This window comes from Nannobrachium achirus (assembly GCF_963921795.1).
Source record: "Nannobrachium achirus genome assembly, chromosome: 3".
Taxonomy (NCBI): Eukaryota; Metazoa; Chordata; class Actinopteri; order Myctophiformes; family Myctophidae; genus Nannobrachium; species Nannobrachium achirus.
The window spans coordinates 73,809,905-73,832,727 of record NC_137812.1 but is presented as its reverse complement, the minus strand read 5'-3'; the positions used below and the strand labels follow the sequence as shown (position 1 = coordinate 73,832,727).

General features: G+C 43.1%; 1 protein-coding gene across 1 annotated transcript in view; it reads right to left on the bottom strand.

Annotated features, from left to right (window-relative positions):
• Positions 1-22,823, bottom strand: part of LOC308282508 (spectrin beta chain, non-erythrocytic 1-like) — a 96,731-nt gene that overhangs the window by 52,109 nt on the left and 21,799 nt on the right. Inside the window, exons 9-21 of the mRNA XM_080722873.1 lie at positions 22,256-22,373; positions 20,242-20,400; positions 18,994-19,195; positions 15,258-15,358; positions 14,180-14,333; positions 13,244-13,416; positions 10,962-11,200; positions 8,815-8,947; positions 7,429-7,530; positions 4,592-4,803; positions 3,121-3,258; positions 2,512-2,632; positions 1,864-2,079 (exon numbers count right to left, since the gene is read on the bottom strand). Of these exons, the coding sequence (XP_080578999.1) occupies positions 1,864-2,079; positions 2,512-2,632; positions 3,121-3,258; positions 4,592-4,803; positions 7,429-7,530; positions 8,815-8,947; positions 10,962-11,200; positions 13,244-13,416; positions 14,180-14,333; positions 15,258-15,358; positions 18,994-19,195; positions 20,242-20,400; positions 22,256-22,373 (2,068 nt within the window). The remainder of the gene's footprint in view (positions 1-1,863; positions 2,080-2,511; positions 2,633-3,120; positions 3,259-4,591; positions 4,804-7,428; positions 7,531-8,814; positions 8,948-10,961; positions 11,201-13,243; positions 13,417-14,179; positions 14,334-15,257; positions 15,359-18,993; positions 19,196-20,241; positions 20,401-22,255; positions 22,374-22,823) is intronic.

Here is a 22,823-nt window from a genome sequence, read left to right as displayed (position 1 = left end):
TGACCCTCCCTTGAATTCAAAGTGAAATCAGCAGACCCTCCCTAGGACTGAAATTGAAATAGCATGACCCTCCCCTATTTTCCTCCAGTAACACCCCTCAATAAAAAACGACCCCTCCCTTACTACCAATTTCATAGAGGCCATGAAGGCCATGGCCGTCGTTGCCCCTCAGTTTGGCCTTGTGCCCCTCAAACCAAATCACGCAAATCGCTACACAGTATATGTCATCAACATGGATCTGTCCCATATAGCGCCACCATCAGGCCGACTTTTTCAAACACATTTTTTGACACTGCTCCAACAAATTTTGCCCTAAAATCACGCAAATCGGTACACACTTGCTCTACACTCATGTCATTAACATGGATCTGTCCCATTTAGCGCCACCTTCAGGCCGATTTTTTAAAACACATTTTTGGACACTACTCCTACAGATTTTGCCCTAAAAGCACGCAAATCGCTACACAGTATGTCTACACTCATGTCATCAACATGGATCTGTCCCATATAGCGCCACCATCAGGCCGATTTTTTCAAACACATTTTTGGACACTGCTCCTACAGATTTTGCCCTAAAATCACGCAAATCGGTACACAGTATGTCTACACTCATCTCATCAACATGGATCTGTCCCATATAGCGCCACCGTCAGGCCGATTTTTTCAAACACATTTTTGGACACTGCTCCTACATAACCTGACTTTCGCCAGATGGTGGCAGCATTGCGTATATAACGCTCTGCTTTTACCATCTGGGCTTGCTCGGCCAGAGTTGATAACACTCGTAAAGTCCCGGGCCGGACCAATCAGCGGCAGCTATGGGCGGGCTCTGAGCGGCTCTGAGCCAATAGAGTCTGATTGCAGACCACGTGGAAACCCAGGAGGCAGATTCTGGGTGCAACGTCATGCAGACAGGCCAATATGAGTGGTTGGAGTTGGCACTCCCAGACTGTGATAGAAACGGCCACATCCAATCACCTGCTACAGAAATTCAAAAAATGGCCCGCCCCTTACATCGAGTCTGCCCGAGAGAGCCCAGATGTAAGGCAGAGCGTTACGCACTGCTGCAACTATCTGGCGAAAGTCAGGTTAGCTCCTACACATTTTGGCCTAAAATCACGCTGCGACCTCACGGTCGCTTAACTCCCGATTAGGGAGTCTAACTGGTAAATATCATTATTTATCTATTTCACTGCAGATTAGGTTATCATCCCTAACCCTTAAATTCAACAAATTCTTTTAATGGACTAAAATCTTGTTTCATTTGATGGCCTTCCTGTCCTGGCATTTAGCCTTTGTGTCCTCCAAAAAATGGACACCACCATTTTAGGACACCTTGCCCTAAAATGACGAAATTCCAGGCCTGGTTACTACCTCATTAACTAATTAACAAACTAACCATCATCCGTTTTTAAGTCCGCAGACTCCCGTCTAGGACAGGCTTCTCGGGAGACTTTTGGTTTGGCTTTAGCAACCTGTTGTGAGCACATGGCCTGGGTTTCCACTTGGCCACCTTGGATGATATTTTAATCGGCCAAAGAATGCATTTATCGCCCATATTATGATTAACGTCACCTGCTTGTTTGCAGACACTGCATGTGCATTGTGCACCAAAATGATAATTACACTGTGTTATGTTAGCCCTGTACACTTTCTGTACTCTGTTCTTGTTTTTTCTTTTTATCTTTTTCATACTTCTCTGTAACTTTGTAAATAACCTTATACTGCTGTGCTGCCTCTGGGCAACTAATTTTCCCCCTTGGGATAATAAAGGTATCTATCTATCTATATCTATCTATCTAGCGCTACAGACTGCACCACCGTGCCCCAGAGGCGTCGCTTGGCAAAAAGAATAACACAAACCTTCATCTCCTCCCAGACAGCGTGTATCTCCTCCAGTCGACCAGAGATGGCGCTCTCCTGCTCAGGGTGCTCCTGTCCCAGCCTGACGGCCTCCTGCTTCAGGTCTCCCAGCTTGGCCTCGATGGCGGCCAGGTCTCTCTCCATGCCGCACAGCTTCCTCTGCAGCGCCATCACCCCCGTCAGGTCGTTGCCCAGCTCCTGGGTGGACTCGATCACCTGCACAACACAACGTCTTTATTACACCTCTTGGTTATACAGGTGTGTACGCACTACGCACACATGCTGCCATGACTCTTAAAACGTAGCAGCAGGCGCAGTTCACTAGTCCAGTGTAGAAGCATGCTATATTTGTTGCGGTCAAAAGTGATATTCTTTTTTTCACAGAACAAATAGTATAAAAGCGATTATGGGCTCCACTCTATGCTATGAGAGCTGCCGAGTTCTGCTGGGGAAACTGGACAACAGGATAATTTCTGCCTAACAGACCCCATGGACAGTCATTTTGGATCAATATAAATAGGGCAATTAGCCTAGATGTTATTTAGGGTGGAGTTGTCCTTTAACAGGTAACAGATATCAGTGTAACAGTGTTAAGGTAACTGATAAAAGTGTAACAGAGTTAGCAGGTAACAGATAACGGTGTAACACCTTGGTCTTCTCTCGGATCCAGGACTTGGTCTCGTTACAGTCCAGATGGTAGTTCTGCACCCCCAGCGCAGAGTTCAGGGACTCCTTCTTCTGGTCCACCAGCTCACGGAACTGGCTCCACCTAGTGGTGGAGGAGCAGAAGACACGCAAGCACCATAAATGAAGTGTGATGTGATCGATGCAAGTGTGGTCTAGCCCAGTGGTTCTTAACCTTTTCAGGCTGCGACCCCCAAAATGATCATACTTTAACAGGGGACCCCCCCACCCTGACGAGCACTAAGAGTTGAGCCATTACATTTTGTATAACACGGTTCTATTGTGAAAATAGCAGATCTACATGCTCACAACGCCTTGCAACGAGAGACATTGTGAGCATGTAGATCGTCTATTTTCACAATTTCTGCCTCTAATATTTGACAATTTGATCAATGTTTAATTTGTCTTAAAAAAAAGGTATTAAAAAGTCCTTAAATTGCCACTATAGAAATGTGCAGATGCCCTCTATACACTTAAACTGTATGTTGGTTTGTTTACTGTTGAGAGAGAAAACAATGTTACACATTAAGTTAATCACCTGGAGACCCTACTTGGGTAAAAGTATGTATTTACCTGTTGTTGAGTTGGTCCTGTTGTGTCTTGATGTTGTGTTCAGAAGGATGTCCGTTGTGGGTCAGCTGTCTGGCGATCTGGTTGACCACCGCAACGCGCGACGCCTGGCTGTTCATCTCCGGCTCCAGGCTCTCGAACCTGCGGACAAAACACAACGACACGTTAACATGGACAGGAACATTCCACTGATGTTCGGAGCGACGGCTCATTCACTTAAAAAAAAATAAGAAAAATCCTAATGTAAAACAACTCCTTTGGAAGAGAAGAGAATATTCCATTCCCATTTGATGAGAATACATTTTCTTTCGGGTTGTGAGGTGTCGTATAATTAGCGTTTGAATTTTTTTTTAAGCCTGGCCTTAATCGGGATTTTACTGGGCCGACTCGACCAATTCACCTTGTGTCAGCCTTCTGATTGGTCCCTGACTGACCAACCAGCAGGCTCTATCTGCCTTGCTAAAACATTGTTTTAGGAGAATTAAAAACATTTAAAAACATGCCCAGTCACTATACTGCATCTGAGAGGCTCCTTTTTAGTGAAACCAAGATTAAAGAATTAAAGATTATTCAATTGAGAATTGAATACACAAAATAACAATACGAAGCAACTGAAAAAAAAAACAGGTTTGCAACCAATGGGTGTGAAGAGGGGCAGGACTTGACAAAAGGTCAATTAGCATACATTTTAGGCCCCACCCGGCCTAAAATAGTCGTCAATTGTTATTTTCATAGATGGTGGTCAGCCACAAACTCACAGTCACAACAACTGGCCAATAAAAAAAGATACCGGTTATGTTCAGAATTTGTCGTCTCACATCTTTCCACAAAATATTAGAAAACACTCAACAGTAGGCTGGATAAGCAGGATCAATAAGGTGCTCATTATAATACAGATTAACCCATTTAGGCCTAGAATTATTGAATGCTTTAACCAGTGAAAAATAGCAGATATACAAGCTCTGCTATTTTTGAAAAAGTCGTGAAAATGTGTGCAAATCTTTGAATATGTATTTTCAAAGCGAACGTTTGTAAGTCAAATTTTGCTTCTGGAAGGTCCCTGGAACTAGATATTTTGAGATGGGGGTCCGTGGCCAAATACATATCATTTTGGGGGTCCATGAAAAGGTTTGAGAACCACAGCAACCACTGACATAGTAGTCTCTCAAGAACAGACTAACTGAGCTCCAGTTAAGTGAAAAGGACCTTTTCTTTGACGATGGCTGGCCAGATTGCTGACATAGAAACATAGGGGTTTTCAAAAAAATCTTAGAAGGATTCAAAAGACACTTATAGAATCGGGTCAAAATTCTAATTTTCACGATTTTTCAAAATAGCAGATCTACAAGCTCGCAGCCGCGCTGTGAGCTTGTAGATCTGCTATGTTTCAATAGTTAAACATAAAATAATGATACACAATAATGTGTACCCGTTCTGAGTGGGTTTTTAACGAGCTCCTCAGCCCCGTCCCTACCTGTGCTGGATGACCTCCAGATCCTCCAGCCTCTCAGGGATGGTCATGGCGTTGAGCCACTGCTCCTTGTCAGAGATCCACCTCTCCTGGGCGTCGGCCTCGGAGAGCATCTTGTAGAGAGACAGAGCATCCTGCAGAGCCTGGCGTCTCAGCCTGGAGAGCTCCACCACCTCACTGTAGCGCTCCTCCATGCACTGGAGACGACTTCCAACCTGTGGAACACATAGTTTATCACTGTAGCGCTCCTCTATGCACTGGAGACGACTTCCAACCTGTAGAACACATAGTTTATCACTGTAGCGCTCCTCCATGCACTGGAGACGTCCTCCAACCTGTGGAACACATAGTTTATCACTGTAGCGCTCCTCTATGCACTGGAGACGACCCCCAACCTGAGGAATGAAGTATATTAACCGATTTAGTGCCAACCGCGAGATGTCTCGCGAAAAGTACTCGAGTACTAGTAGTGCCGATCGCGAGATATCTCGCGAAAAGTAATCTATTACTGTAACGGCGAGTACAATACCGAGTAGAATGGCCGAAGCTCCGGAGACGAAATTCGTCACTGATTTGTCATCATCACGGCTCCACGAGCACAAAATAGTAATCCCATAACATTGAGGTGGACGGGGGATCTCATCTTTAATGTCCATTATCTCAAAACTACACTTTAGAAGCGAAGATGGAGGCAGATGCTCGCTTATATAACACATGTATAAATACTCCGATGCAATCCAGCATGGCACCACATAACAACGATCGGTTCCGGCGCAGGATGCGATGACGTCAGACCGGAAGTAATCAGCGCGTGGACTTCTGGCCTTCAAAATAAGATAACGGGAGTGAATGGGGCCGGGGGGGGGGGGCACTCTGGATATTTTAATCCGTTAATTTCTGAGGCTTTTAATGAGTTAAAGACTATGAGTTTAACTATTTCTCAACTTGTTGAGAAATAGACAATTGAAGGCAGGCAGGAATGCAGACGGAGCAGAGATGGTTCAGTGTTCCATCTTGGTTTTGTATTGTATAGATGTATGGAGCCACAGAGGTGCAGCAGCCCTCCGGCCTCCCATGGAAGCACACCCAATACAACATTTTGGTCACTCTTTATATTCTTTCCAAAGTTAGCTGAGACACATACGGTCATCCCCCAGACATGTTGATTACTCAACATGATCTATAGATCTACTCAATGCATATGTGGCCTTCTAGCACACAACAGGTGTTCCTACAAAGACAGGAAAGTGACAACTTTGCCCCACCCAGGAACCCTACGTGGTAAATGTAAATAAGACCAGTAAGAGACAGACAGATTGAGTTAAATCTATGCAAATACCAGCCTTCCACTATGTAATTCATGACAATATTTGGTGAATATGGTTTCATAGGATATGACAGGAACACATAGTTTATCACTGTAACTCCTCTATGGAGACAACCTCCAACCTGAAGAACACATAGTTTACCAGTAAGACTCCCTAAATCGGGATATAAGTGATCATTTTTACTGATAACTAATGGTTGGAATGGATTCACCAGCCCCAAAATACCCTAATTACACACTTCATACGTTCATATTGACACTATTTAAAATTTTCCTCCTTTAATCCCAGGGGCCTCGGGATACACGCAACTTTGATTGGCTCCCACAAAGTTTTCGAAGGGAGTTGTGATTGAGAAAGTTCAGAGGTGATACACCTTTATGAACACATTTGTGAAGAAAGATATTGGAAATGATTTAGTTCCCAGATTGGTCCAGCACGAGGCTAACTTTCCCTTAATACATGTATGACACTGATTTACTATGACACTAAGTATGACACTGATGATTTACTATGACACTATGTATGACACTGATGATTTACTATGACACTAAGTATGACACTGATGATTTACTATGACACTATGTATGACACTGATGATTTACTATGACACTAAGTATGAGACTGATGATTTACTATGACACTATGTATGACACTGATGATTTACTATGACACTATGTATGACACTGATGATTTACTATGACACTATGTATGAGACTGATGATTTACTATGACACTAAGTATGACACTGATGATTTACTATGACACTATGTATGACACTGATGATTTACTATGACACTAAGTATGACACTGATGATTTACTATGACACTAAGTATGACACTGATGATTTACTATGACACTAAGTATGACACTGATGATTTACTATGACACTATGTATGACACTGATGATTTACTATGACACTAAGTATGACACTGATGATTTACTATGACACTAAGTATGACACTGATGATTTACTATGACACTATGTATGACACTGATGATTTACTATGACACTAAGTATGAGACTGATGATTTACTATGACACTATGTATGACACTGATGATTTACTATGACACTAAGTATGACAATGATGATTTACTATGACACTAAGTATGACACTGATGATTTACTATGACACTAAGTATGACACTGATGATTTACTATGAGAAGATGATTTACTATGACACTATGTATGAGAAGATGATTTACTATGACACTAAGTATGACACTTAACTCATTGTACAAATGGACCCTTACAGGTCCATTTGGTTCCATTTGAACACACTCAAGAGTTACAGACCTGTAAGGCTCATTCAGGGTTATCTCTTCATGTGATTCTCGTATTAATATTGTCGACTCATTTTGTACAATATATCTGTAGCAAAACGTGTGTGTGTGTGTGTGTGTGTGTGTGTGTGTGTGTGTGTGTGTGTGTGTGTGTGTGTGTGTGTGTGTGTGTGTGTGTGTGTGTGTGTGTGTGTGCGTGCGCGCGCGCTTGCGTGCGTGTGTGTACCTGGTCTTCAGGCAGGGCAGCAGATTGCTCCATCAGAGCGTCGATAACAGATCTATACGTCTCCACCTCGGCTGCTGCATCTTTGTGTTTCCTCACCAGAGCCTGATGTAAGGACAACAAGGTCATTAAAGATATACATTTACTATATTGACTAAACTATCAATCTGTACTTTATTATAGTTTTTTATAATACGTGAACGAACCTGAATAACTCGGGAAACTCGTGATAGAGCAGTCAATGAGTTATTACTTTATATTAGCCTGCTTCCAGACCATAGACCCCGCCCACTCTCAGAGTGGACTCTTTCTCTGGTCTGGAGCTGAGTACATGAATCGGTTTTTATTTTCGGCTGCTCCAATGAGCGCGGGGGGTGGGGGTGGGTCTAACGAATATCCAATCCGCGCAGCAGTTGAAACGATTCAAACGAAGTTCACACACACAGGCAGGCTGAGGAAGGCACACACACACACACGCGCGCGCGCACTTATTTCACCAAACTGTTAATGTTGATTACATGTTTCTGGTCGCAGTTCTGTGTGGAAGCAGTCACTGGCTGACAGAGACACACACACACACACACACACACACACACACACACACACTCCGCGACCGTGCACACACACACACACACTCCGCGACCGTGCGTCGTGTCCACCGTGCGTCTCGATCACTCGCGCGCGTGCACGCTCGCAAAAAAGTCCCTCCCCCGTAAATCGCTCAGAATGGGGCACAGTTTCAGACTAAAGCGTGAGCTGAGTCTGAAATCAGGCTAACTTTATATACCTTAAAGGACAACTTTGTTTTTTTTTTACAACAAGATTTCATATTTTAGAGAAAAGAAAAGATGAGTGTTAAAATATTTTCATTTACAGTGTTCTATCTTTTAGCACGTTTAGCGATTTTGATTTCAGTGGGTGGGGGCATGCCCCCTGCCACAGAAATCAAAAGCATCTAAAATATGAACCTTAGTTGTAAAAAAAAACTAAGTTGTCCATTAAAAGACACACATACTGTACTTATGATTATAGTTAGTTTTGGTTCATTGTAACAATAAACAGAGTAAAGAACACATCATGTAGTTATTCTCATATGGTTATAGTTATTAATAATACTAACCTGAGTGTATAACTCATCGTTTCCAGTACATTATGTACAGTAGTTATTATCATATTAATAATACTAACCTGAGTGTATAACTCATCGTTTCCAGTACATTATGTACAGTAGTTATTATCATATTAATAATACTAACCTGAGTGTATAACTCATCATTTCCAGTACATTATGTACAGTAGTTATTATCATATTAATAATAAACACAGTAAAGAACACATCATATCCAGTACATTATGTACAGTAGTTATTATCATATTAATAATACTAACCTGAGTAGAGAACTCATCGTTTCCAGTCTCCACAGATGAAACTCTCCTCAGAGCGTCCAGAGTCCAGGCGTCCACATCGTCTGCGTCTGCATGGAACTGCTGGACCCGCAGATCCTGCTCCAACGCTGCTTTCCTGAAGATATAGATGTATTATTATCATCATCATCATCATCATCATTATTATTATTATTGTTATTATTATTAGAACTGCTGGACCCGCAGATCCTGCTCCAACGCTGCTTTCCTGAAGACATAGATGTATTATTATGCAGCATCATCATCATCATCATCATCATCATCATCATCATCATCATCATTATTATTATTGTTATTAGAAGTGTTGGACATGCAGGTCCTGTTCCAACGCTGCTTCCCCAGTGGCGTCAGTTCAGAAAAAGCTAAGGCATGGCAACATGACTGGTGTCTTGCACTCGCACGACACCAGTCATGTTACCATACCTTAAGAAGTACATTCTATTTCCCCCCGTTTCTATGGTTTCTTGGGCTGGATATGGCAGCCTGGAACGGTTGTTCAAGTGCAGCTAAACTTGGCATGTTAGTAAACGTACCACGATACCTTGTTAAAGTGACCATTTTGTTACATTTTGTAGTTATTTTACTGTAATTTAACAACATAATACAGATAGACAAAGAGACATTCATGGATTTATATTTAAAGGTAACTTTTATTTTTCCCCCTGGAACCAGGGCATGGCAGCTGCATACCCCCCGCCATACCCAATTGACGCCCGTGTGCTTTCCCGAAGACATAGATTTATTATTATTATTGTGGGCTCGCCTGAAAGGCGAGAACACCATGTTATCTTCATTATTTATAGAGTGAGTTCCGTCGCAGTCGAGTTGTGGAAAAACATCTAGGAGTGGTGTTAGCTGGAGTGTTGGTTGAGCTTCACATGACAGTCAGCACGCTGTAGAATATAGTCAGGAGCAGCCCACACTGTTTCGTAGGAACAGTATTTCTAGTTATTATTATTATTATTAGAACTGTAGGACACGTGGAGGTCCTTCTCCAATGCTGTCACATCGTGATCTGCTATTTGTAGATAGCCATTAACACAATTACTGCCTTTTAATCTGAAGTTTGCTTGGTGCCTTGGTGCCGCGTCGTTTCCTCCGTAGGCCGCCGCTATTATTTTGAAGGGCCGGAAGGGGGTTGTTTTTTTTTTTTTTGGATTATCACTTGACGGCAACGATTACGTCATCTAGTCACATGACAGTGTGGGTCCAGAAGGGAAACATGGCTGCGCCCAGCCGAGTGTATTTGTGTACAGTATGGAGACCACCCTTTGTATAAGAATGTCTCTTTTGAGTAAATGAAGTCTCTATATGGGCCTCTCAATGGATTTACTATGGAGGACGTTCAATTCGCGTGCACGCCCGATGTGCGTTGTAAACAAATCGCGGACATTACCAATGCAGGCGGGTGCGGAGCGACGTACAGTAAGTAATAATACCTTTACTGTATATACAGTAAGATTGACAGTCCTCACCGTCAACGGCACCATGGTTTTAACCCTTTCAATGACGGTGAGGATTGTCAACGGCAGCAGAACAGTTAATGTAAAGTTGTAAAACGGAGCCTAGTTGCTTCTATAGGGCTTATTTTCATAGACCTGGCCGCTTTCTTTGGCAAAATGTGGCCACACACCGATTCCCTGTTCACTTCCTTACTAGGGAGGAAGTGAGGAGATGTTGACTGAAGCAGAAAGGCAATGGCAGCGCCCTGGAGATGGCCAGGAATAAGGTGAATATTCTTTTTCAGAGCAGTGTAATGAGAGTGCGACTCGCCGCAGACTAGAAGTGGCTTCGCATGGAGTCCTAGCGAGCCTCTGCCCCGTCCGCCCCCATTCTAGCCCAGTCATTAATTCACTGGTAAGTAGACCAAATCACAATCGTCTTTTTCACCATTTTAACGCAGTCGCGGGCTTATCTAAGGTAGATAACATTATTAAAAGAAGTGAAAAAGAATGGGGGCGGACGGGGCAGAGGCTCGCTAGGAATGAGAACAGGCTCCATGCGTGCATGTGTGCGCTTGCGTAGGCTAGGCTAAGTTAGCTTCCCACCATAGAGTAAATAGACTTGACGGAAGTGTCGCCACTCTCCTTACACTGCTCTGGTTCTTTTACCTCTCTGCGGCCAGCGCCTCTAGCCCCGCCCACTGGGCCTCCAGCTCTGCGATTCGCTCCTGTATCTTGGCCACGCCCAGGTGTCCGGGCGCCAGCGCCAGGCTCCGCCCCTCGGCCACGGTGGTCCTGAGCCCCGCCCCCCTGCCAGTCATCTCGTCCTCGAAGGCGCGGTGCTGCGAGAGCAGCCGCAGCGCCCCCGTCAGGTCACGAGCACGCTCCTCCGACCGCACGATGCTCTCCTGGACAGGAAACAGGAAACACACGGCCAGAATGAAAACGTTATGGACACGTGGAGAGAACAAGGGCTGTGATGGCAGAAATGTATAGATAGATTCTTGTATTAAAGTGTCCTGCACCAAATAGGGCATTCACAGAATATTCGAATATCAAAGTCATTATTCGATGTTGTTATCGACAACGTTGTAGTCTAGTCAAGTTACCAAGTCTTAAACATATCTGACAGATTTGGTGTTGCATATTGTGCTTCAGCAAAATTCGCTGGTATTTGTTTTTATTTCCCCTCTTGTTTGTTTTCTTTTTTCTTCCCATAAAAGTAGAACACATGTGATTTGTAACAATCAGAAATAACGTTGCTGATAATGTGTCCATCTGTCAGCCAACAAAAACATGTGGAATGTTGGTGAAATGTAATTTGTCGTAGAGCCTGCCTACTTCATCCAGCGTTAATTTGCATGCAAACACACCGAATCTCCAACCTGCAAAGTGAACTGATCCCCATTGCTTTAGTTACACTCGCATGCGGACATTGACGCGACAAGTATAACATCATGAAATTCTATGACATAGTTGATCAGAAAACAGTCTTATTAGCATTCAAAGCACAGCTTAAATCACTGCCATTCTGCATTCAGAAATTGTTCCAAATCAAAGAAACCAAGTATGAGCTGAGGGCCAAAAGCTTGTTTGAAATGGAGACTCCTAGAACAAACATTAAGAAGAGATGTACATCATTTAGAGCACGAGAAATATGGAATAATTGTCATAATGACCTTAAAATGTGTAGTTCTATTTACCTGTTAAAGAAAAACTTTAAAGATAATGTAGTAAATATGTATAAAACTGTTTTGTAAAAGATGAAATATTATATTAATGCGAGAAACGCAAATTGTTACATTTTTTCTTTTGTTTTTTGTGTTGTTTTGTTATAGCATTACAATGACTTTGTTTATGATTTAAGAATTTAAAATTATAGAAAGGACAAAAAGGGTAGGCACTATAAGCTTCGGCTTCTGCCTAGTCCTTTTCGGTTGAATTATTGTTTATTTTTTTATTTTGTGTTGTTATTGTTTTTACAATGATTTTAACCTTGAACCGAAATAAAAACCATTCATTCATTCATTCAAGTCGCTCCATGTCAAACAGACAAACACACAAAAGAAAACCGTGTGGATTATGCTGACATAAACACACTGGGACAATTCAGAAGCACTTCATTAGAAAATGTAATTAGTAGGCCTACCCTTGTGTATGTAAATCTGACATTAGTAGATTGTTTTCTTCTTGGACGTGCATTTGTGGCAGGTTATTTAATTTGGGATTTTGACAGAGCCTTCACCTCCTCTTAACGGAACGGCGTTCCGGCTCACTTTCACCACTGGTGTCTATGCATTCCTCTCTGGGTTCCCAAAGGAACCAAGCTCCATTCAACTGGACAGAACTATGGAACAGATTATCTCGACGGTCCATTTTCTTTTCTCATATTCTTAGACCCTACTGCGTGTTTTAAAGCGATCTGTGCATAGACCGAAGAAACACATGAAAGCTGCATGTTAGATGATGATCCAGGTCCCCTATTGGCTCATATAGAACTAACCTTCTCTCCTATTGGCTCATATATAACTAACCTTCTCTCCTATTGGCTCATATAGAACTAACCTTCTCTCTGATCCAGGTCTCCTATTGGCTCATATATAACTAACCTTCTCTCCTATTGGCTCATATAGAACTAACCTTCTCTCCTATTGGCTCATATATAACTAACCTTCTCTCCTATTGGCTCATATAGAACTAACCTCCTCTCCTATTGGCTCATATAGAACTAACCTCCTCTCCTATTGGCTCATATAGAACTAACCTTCTCTCTGATCCAGGTCTCTTCCTGGCTCATGTCCCAGTAGAACTAACCTTCTCTTTGATCCAGGTCTCCTATTGGCTCATATAGAACTAACCTTCTCTCCAATTGGCTCATATAGAACTAACCTTCTCTCCTATTGGCTCATATAGAACTAACCTTCTCTCCTATTGGCTCATATAGAACTAACCTTCTCTCTGATCCAAGTCTCTTCCTGGCTCATGTCCCAGTAGAACTTCCAGAGGCGTTTGGATTCCTCCAGCCTGGCCCGGCGCTCTGCAGCCAGCTGGGACAGCTCCTGGTAGGAGAACTCCATGTGGGACACCCTGTCCTCGATCACCTGGGGGTCGCAGGGCTTATAACCTGCACAGAGATAATAAAACTAGTTCATTAACAGTTATATAGCTAATTAAAACACCCTGTCCTCGATCACCTGGGGGTCGCAGGGCTTATAACCTACACAGAGATAATACAACTAGTTTAGTCAGTAGGTTTAACCATGGTCAAAGTATGGGTTTAACCCATTTAGGCCTAGAATTGAATGCTTTAACCAGTGAAAAATAGCAGATATACAAGCTCACAGCGCGGCTGCGAGCGTGTAGATCTGCTATTTTTGAAAAAATGTGTGCAAATCTTTGAATAATGTATTTTCAAAGCAAACGTTTGTAACTCAAATTTTGCTACTGGGTGGTCCCTGGAACTAAATATTTTGAGATGGGGGAACGTGGCCAAATAAATATCATTTTGGGGGTCCTTCACATGAAAAGGTTTGAGAACCACTGACATAGTAATCTCTCAAGAACAGACTAACTGAGCTCCAGTTAAGTGAAAAGGACCTTTTCTTTGACGATGGCTGGCCAGATTGCTGACATAGAATGGAATAAATAATAAATAAAATATGGAATAGGGAAAAAGAGCAGACTAAGTACAGAGTGAAAGGTCAAGTTTATTAAGCATTGACGGTTCAAGTGGTTAAATATCTGAAATTGACATGCATCCAAATATACTGATGATTGTGCTAAGAAGGAAACTATATGGAATCTACAGGTTGTGGGGGTCCCTGCTTCATCTCTCTCAACTAGGCCTGAAAACGTTAAAAGACCCGTTATAGACGATAGTTTCTCACCGTCTCCGCTGATGGAGCATCTCTGGGCGTTGGTGTTGACCTGCCGGACCCTCTCTGCCTGCACGGAGATGTGAGCTTCAACCAGAGCATGTTTCTGGAGCAGGTCCTCCACACCCAGGAGGTGAGCTCCGTAGTCCTGGGACAGCAGCAGCATCTACACACACACAACCATGCACGCACGCACGCACGCACGCACGCACGCAGACGCACACGCACGCAGACGCACACACACACACACACACACACGCACACACACACACACACAGGCACACACACATACACGCACGCACGCACAAGCACGCACGCACAAGCACAAGCACGCACGCACGCACGCACGCACACACACACGCACCCACAAATCATGGTTATTTATAAAGCACATATAACACATTCCATGCCATGATTGGAGATCTCCGTCCTTTGGATATGGCTTTGGGCGTATTATGCTGCGTGTATTATTGTAATGGATCGGTAGGTAGTAGGTACAGTATTGCTTTGCACTAACTTAAGAGCACTAACGTTCATATATGCACTTTCATACTTAAGATTATTGAGAGGGGCGTTTCCGCGAGGCGGGTCTTAACTCAAGCCTGGTGGGTTTAGGAAACACGCTCTAAATATAGCACTTGTGTGCCAAAACATCTCCATCTTTTCGTTGTTGGCCACTAGATGGTGCTGTTCACTATTCTATGAGTCAGCAGTGTGCTTCCCCAGAGCACACAGGAGCCAGTGCTGACTCATTAATGCATGTGGTGAACCATGAGACGACAAAGACAAAGAAACACACACACACACACACACACACGCGCGCGCACACACACACGCACACACACCTGAATTATGTTTAGCAATTTTTGGAATCCTGAAAAGTAACAATCTTTATTTCATTTCAAATGCATTTAGTTACCGTAAATAACCAATTAATCGCCCGGTGGCAAACTGCCGCCTGGTCTCTTTTAAACGCCCAGGGTCTGACCCCATTTTGCGAAAAATTAACCCCCGGGCTTCTAATTGGTTATTTACGGTATACTTTATGACTTTATGAACTTAAATAAACATACATTGGACATGAATATACCTTCATCTCGTCCATCCAGTCCATGATGTGCAGCATCTCCTGGAAGACTCTCTGCAGGTTGAGGTTGAGCTCCAGTCTCCTCCTCCGGTCCTTCAGGAGCTCTGGAAGAACAAACACCCACACTGTTATCTTCTATCTCTACATGAAACACCCACACTGTTATCTTCTATCTATACATGAAACACCCACACTGTTATCTTCTATCTATACATGAAACACCCTCACTGTTATCTTCTATCTATACATGAAACACCCACACTGTTATCTTCTATCTCTACATGAAACACCCACACTGTTATCTTCTATCTCTACATGAAACACCCACACTGTTATCTTCTATCTCTACATGAAACACCCACACTGTTATCTTCTATCTCTACATGAAACACCCACACTGTTATCTTCTATCCCTACATGAAACACCCTCACTGTTATCTTCTATCCCTACATGAAACACCCTCACTGTTATCTTCTATCCCTACACGAAACACCCTCACTGTTATCTTCTATCTATACATGAAACACCCACACTGTTATCTTCTATCTCTACATGAAACACCCTCACTGTTATCTTCTATCTCTACATGAAACACCCACACTGTTATCTTCTATCTCTACATGAAACACCCTCACTGTTATCTTCTATCTCTACATGAAACACCCACACTGTTATCTTCTATCTCTACATGAAACACCCACACTGTTATCTTCTATCTCTACATGAAACACCCACACTGTTATCTTCTATCTCTACATGAAACACCCACACTGTTATCTTCTATCTCTACATGAAACACCCACACTGTTATCTTCTATCTCTACATAAAACACCCACACTGTTATCTTCTATCTCTACATGAAACACCCACACTGTTATCTTCTATCTCTACATGAAACACCCACACTGTTATGTTCTATCTCTACATGAAACACCCACACTGTTATCTTCTATCTCTACATGAAACACCCACACTGTTATCTTCTATCTCTACATGAAACACCCACACTGTTATCTTCTATCCCTACATGAAACACCCACACTGTTATGTTCTATCTATACATGAAACACCCACACTGTTATCTTCTATCTCTACATGAAACACCCACACTGTTATCTTCTATCTCTACATGAAACACCCACACTGTTATCTTCTATCTCTACATGAAACACCCACACTGTTATCTTCTATCTATACATTAGGGACATCTACATCTGTGTGTCTGTGTGTGTATGTGTCTGCGCTGACGTTATCCAATGGGAAAACCCTTGAGAAAACACATGGTGACATCAGCCAATGGGAAAACTCTTGAAATGTCATGCCGGTCGATGTGACATATGGCCCGTGTGCCACCAAAACTGTGGGAGGATAGCGTGGAAAAATAAAGTGTATCTGGAAAGACGGAAGAAGAAAGTCAGAGTAGTACTATGTGCAACTACTACACACTAATGAATTGCATTTTCATAGCGCTTTACAGTGGTTAATTCATTCATACATTGTGAGGTGAAATATAGTGTCAAGCTAACCCAGACCAACTTATTGGAGGCAATGTGGGGTTCAGTGTCTTGTCCAAAGACACTTCCACATGTGGATATGAGGACCCGGGATTTGATCTGTCGTGCCACGGATCATTGGGCGACCAGCTCTATCACCTGAGCCATATCCACCCTGGAGCATATCTAATCATATACAAACCAGACCAGATCAGATCTAAAATCACATAGGCATGACTGTCTGTGGAATTAGATCTGCAAATCATGTAGGCATGACTGTCTGTGGAATTAGATCTACAAATCATGTAAAAGACTGACTGTCTTTGGAATTAGATCTTCAAACCATGTAGATGTGACTCTATGGAATCCCATCTAACTAGACGTGCATACAAAATTCGACGGAAAGTACATGCTGCGTTCATGATTTTAGGTATTTTGTTCAAAACAGATCATTCCTGAAAACGTTGGAAGCCAATGTTAGCCAATCAGGATGGAATATGAAGAATCTGACTGATCCATCTTGATGACATGACTATAGAGATACTGTGTACCGATTAATGTGATTTTTTATGTGAGGGCGGTAGGCAGGTAGGTAGCTAGTAGAGCTGTGAACGAATATTCTATATTCGAATATTCCTTCGAATGTTAACAATAAAAGAATATTCGAAAGTAAAAAATTGAGCTTCAAATTAATTTATATTTAATTAAAACAAATCTGCCGCACTTTTCGCGAGATTCTGGCCGCATGTAACGTTAAAAGGTGGCTGGTCTCGCGAGGCAGAAGTCTCCATTCGCCGCTGCAAAAGTGGGCTGATCTATAAGTCCACAATGCGTCGCTGATCCAATACGTTGTGGGCTTGTAGATTAAGGGTGCATGTTTAGCGACACCGACATACAGCGAAGAATAAACCTCCAGCTACTTAACTTTCCCTTCACACTGACCGTCTGTCCTCCGCCTAGCAGACACAGTGCTTTAACTCTTGAGTTAAACGTGCTCACGTTTAATCACACAATGTAACTTTAATTGATTCAGAATGATAACGAGTCAAGCTGAAACGGGCGACTCATTTGGTAGTGACGGGAAGGCAGACAACGAGACTTCTCCACCGAAAACACTATGTAAAAAAGCATGGATTTCTTCTCTCACGAGTCTGCCTGCACGCAGCCACGTTCACGGTAAAACTCCCTCCGTCACACTAGGCTACTCTTGTAGACTACCTAATCTGATTCAAACCAAAACATAATCCATTGGTGTGATTATAATTGCTCGTTTCACGTCGTGGTTGTTCCACTTCCAACTTCCATCACAGCTGCTGTGACGCTTCGCATAGACGATGCGATGCTGCTCTGCGCTTTTACCAACGCCAGGCACGTGCACACAGACATCAAACGGGGCTTGAGCCCCTGCCCTTTTAAGAGAGAATTGTCCACCAAAGGGCCCTTTTAGAAATGTCAGCCCCTGTCTCTCTTAACATTCTCTACACGTCCCTGACCAACGCGGACCTGCACGACCACCAGTAAAGCGATAGAAGCGACTGTCTAGAATAAACAGCTTCAGGTTTGGGGGGTCGCGAACGTCGCCTAATACAGGTCTATTGATATGCAAATAGGCTTGTGTCTTTGTTAACGCGCGACCCAAAAAAACGGCAACAATGGCTGTATTGGTGTGAATATAACATGTAAAAAAAAAAAGAAAAAAAGCTCAGAAGCTCCGAATTGCGAATGCTTCGAATTTCTCTACTTATTCGAATATTTCGAATTTATTCGAATCAACGGTGGATTTTAGACCGAATATTCGAATGCCCGTAGCCAATCAGGGACCATAATTTCTGGTATACGTCAGATGGATGGATATATCATTTATAGATACAGACAGATAGACCAGTAAGACTTTAAATCTGGAGATAAGCGACAGTCAAGTCGCATACACAAACTTTAGAAGGCAATGGTATCCAATCAGGAGGGAATATGGGAACTGGGCCAGGTCCATGTTGATGACATGACTTTAGACATACCGTGTACCGCTTTGTGTGATTTTAGGGCAAAATTTGTAGGAGCAGAGTCCAAAAATGTATTTTGCAAAAATCGGCCTGATGGTGGCGCTATATGGGACAGATGCATGTTGATGACATGACTTTAGAAATAGATAGATAGATAGATAGATAGATAGATAGATAGATAGATAGATAGATAGATAGATAGATAGATAGATAGATAGATAGATAGATAACAGATCTAGCAGACCTAGCAGGTACTCCCACAGTCTGACCACGTTGTCCCTCCTGGCCGCCACCCTCTTCATGTCCTGGTAAGACTCCGCCTCCAGCTCCTTGGCCACGCCCACCACGGCCTGCACTCGCTCCTCATAGGCTGTGATGTCCGTCTCTATGGCCTCGTGCTTCTTAGTGGCGGCCTCCACGGCCTGGAGGTCCCAGCCGAAGTTATCCTGAAATACACAACATTAAATATGAAATATAATATATACAGTATGTACACAGAGAAACAGCTTCTTAGTGGCAGCCTCTACTGCCTGGAGGTCCCAGCCGAAGTTATCCTGAAATGTACAACATTAAATATGATACATATATCTGAAATATTATATATAGTACACAGAGACACAGCTTCTTAGTGGCGGCCTATACTGCCTGGAGGTCCCAGCCGAAGTTAGCGGTTATCCAACACATTGGATGTCCATGAATAAACAATAGAAGTGTAACGATATAGTAACTGTATCGAAATATCGTTTTTAACTTAGAAAATCGAAGTATATTGAAATGAAAACAGCTAAAATGTAATCGAAGTAGAGAATCGAATCGGCAGTGCAAATAATCAATTGTATCGATACTGCCTACATGGGCATTGTATTTAGAAGACATTTTTAAGAAGAACATTTTTACTTTTCCTTTCCATATAGCTACACTGGTCTATGGATAAATGTGTGTAATCTCTGGGTTCATGTCACGGTGCAGGTTTGTCAATATACAATGTCCATGTATTTGGCAGATAATCACTGTGTTTACTTATTTATGTCCATAATAATACATGTTTCCCTTAAAAACCTGCACTATCCACACCTTTCACACAGATATAATGTCTTTGCTAAATAGTTACTATATCGATTTTAAATCATTGAATCCAATCAAATTGCTTATACAGTGTTTGTTTAACTTTGTTTAGAAAGGAATCCATGCCGCACTAAAGCCACCAACTTGGAGACGTGTATTTTTCCTTGTTTCTGTCAGAATCTGTCAGAGGTTGTCTCCAAAGAGACTACACCGTTTACCTGTGCAACCAGCCGTTGGTTCTCAGACAGCCAGGTCTCATGGTGTGGGTTAGTATGGGGTAGTGTAGGGTAGTGTTAGGGTAGTGTAGGGTAGTGTTAGTACCTGTGCAACCAGCCGTTGGTTCTCAGACAGCCAGGTCTCATGGTGTGGGTTAGTATGGGGTAGTGTAGTAGGGTAGTGTTAGGGTAGTGTAGGGTAGTGTTAGTACCTGTGCAACCAGCCGTTGGTTCTCAGACAGCCAGGTCTCTCTCATGGCCGCCTTGCGGTCGAAGCGTCTGGCCAGCTGCTCCAGTTTCTCCTGGCGAATCAGCTCCGTCCTCAGGGCCAGCTCGCGCTCATGCTCCGCCTTCTCCAGGCGCTCCCACGTCTGATTGGACGGACAAATGAGTGTCACAATGTCATTCAAGGGGGAGGCAGCATAGAGACCAGGATTAGGCTACTGCAACGCCCCCAGCGCCCACAGCGTCGCTGGCGGGAATCGAACCCAGGACCTTCTCTTTGTGAGGCGTTCCCGGTTGCTGCCTGCACATTTTACATCTGCAAATCTGCTGGTTCAGAAAAGGCTTTCTGAAATACCATTGGGACGCCCACCGGACGCAATAAAGATAACGATATATCGGCGTTCACATCAATTATGACGGAAATAATTGCCGATCTACAAGCTCACACTGGGGATATTATTTGGCAAAGACATTTGATAGAGAGTGAAAAAGACTGTATCAAGTACAGTACATATATTATAAGTACCTTTTACCAATTATAGAGTTTAAGTGGTACTGGATATGCAGCTTGGTAAATAAAAGGTGAATTGATCCCAGTGCATGATGGAGGACGATAGCACGATAAATGAAATCTCCACAATACGATTATTGTGAGTGTTTGTTTTATCTCGTTAAACGATAATATCGCTTATTACACACCATGTTTGAATGCTTGATTCTGATTGGTCAATCGCTGAAATCAGCAGTCTGTTATTTCTTGATAACGGACCGATAATCAAAGGCTCAGAACACCTGCTGCACTCAGGTTGCACTGCGTGAATGTAGTGCCGTATCCAACATGTCAGCCATGTAAACAAACACACAGCTACATTTACAACTAAACGTTGCACTCAAGAATTAAAATATTTGAAGAAATAGGCAATGCAGTATCAGGAAATGGATTCTGTTTGACCAGCACTTGCTTGTTTCCCGAGGAGACCGTGTTGCGCTGGGAGTGAACACTTATGCAATACTTTGACTACTGTAAGCAAGGAAATACTTTGTTTTGTTTTAGTTTTGAGTCAAATTATTAATGTTATTGACTAGCCGTGTAATAAGCTAAGGATAATGTCTGTCTGAGCGGTCGTCCCTTCAGCCTGATGATCAGGATGTCGGGACTTCTATTTCTGGATAACTCAGCCAGACATTGAGAGAGTGTTTTCTACTGGTGATTCAGTCAGAGTGTATCAAAGGGTGCGCTCGTTTTATTGTCCACGACATTGCCAGCGGCACGAAGGCCAGCGGACCTTGGTCCTGCTCTTCGCGCCCGAGCGCCGCAGGCGCGAGTGCCCGCGAACGCCCGCGCAGTCCGGTGCGCATTTCCGAACGCACCCTTTGATACACTCGGACTGAAACACCAGAGGAAAACACCATCCCGCCAGACATTAGCCCTTACTTATCGTACCATCCCTAGACAGCAATGACTTTTTGGAACTCTCTACCAGTATGTAGGCCTATTACAACAATTAACAGTAAAAGGCACTTTAAGAACAGACTAAAGCATTTTATCATGCATCCGGATTCATTGTAATTCTGTATATATGCACTGTATACCATGTAACATTATCTGAATGCACTAACCGTGTTTTTATGCTGTCGAGTATTTTATCTGATTAAATATATTTTTCTGTGATATTTGTAAACATATGTTATTTTTTTTATATGTATATTATTTTCTGTGGCCCCCAGGAAGAATAGCTGTTGCCAGGTGTAACAGCTAATGGGGATCTGAAATAAACTCATACCTTGTTGATGTCAGAGATCAGCTTGCCCTCTCTGGGAGTGTAGACCTTCTGGTTGTTGGCTCTCATCTTACTCTGTCCCTCTACCCTACCATACCATACAGTAACAGTACGTACCTTGTTGATGTCAGAGATCAGCTTGCCCTCTCTGGGAGTGTAGACCTTCTGGTTGTTGGCTCTCATCTTACTGCTCTACCCCACCATCCCATACAGTACCCACCTTATTGATGTCAGAGATCAGCTTGCCCTCTCTGGGAGTGTAGACCTTCTGGTTGTTGGCTCTCATCTTACTCTGGATGGTGAAGAGCAGGACCTCCAGGTTACCTTTCTCTGTGAACCTGAGGCACGTGCACACACATGCACAGACGCACACACACACGCACGCAGACACACACACACACACACACACACACACACACACACACACACACACATGCACAGACGCACACACACACGCACGCAGACACACACACACACACACACACACACACACACAGACGCACACACACACGCAGACACACACACACACACACACACACACACACACACACACACACACACACACACACACACACACACACACACACACACACACACACACACACACACAGACACAGTTAGACAAGTGGTCCCGCACTCTGGTCACAGAAGTTATGCGGGAACGCATAACTTTTGAGTGGCAAAAAAATATATATGTTCTGGCCGTGACAGCCCATACATCCAAACAGAGAAGTCCTAAATGATTGCATTAAACAACGTTAAACTCACTTTGCCACTCACTCGCACTC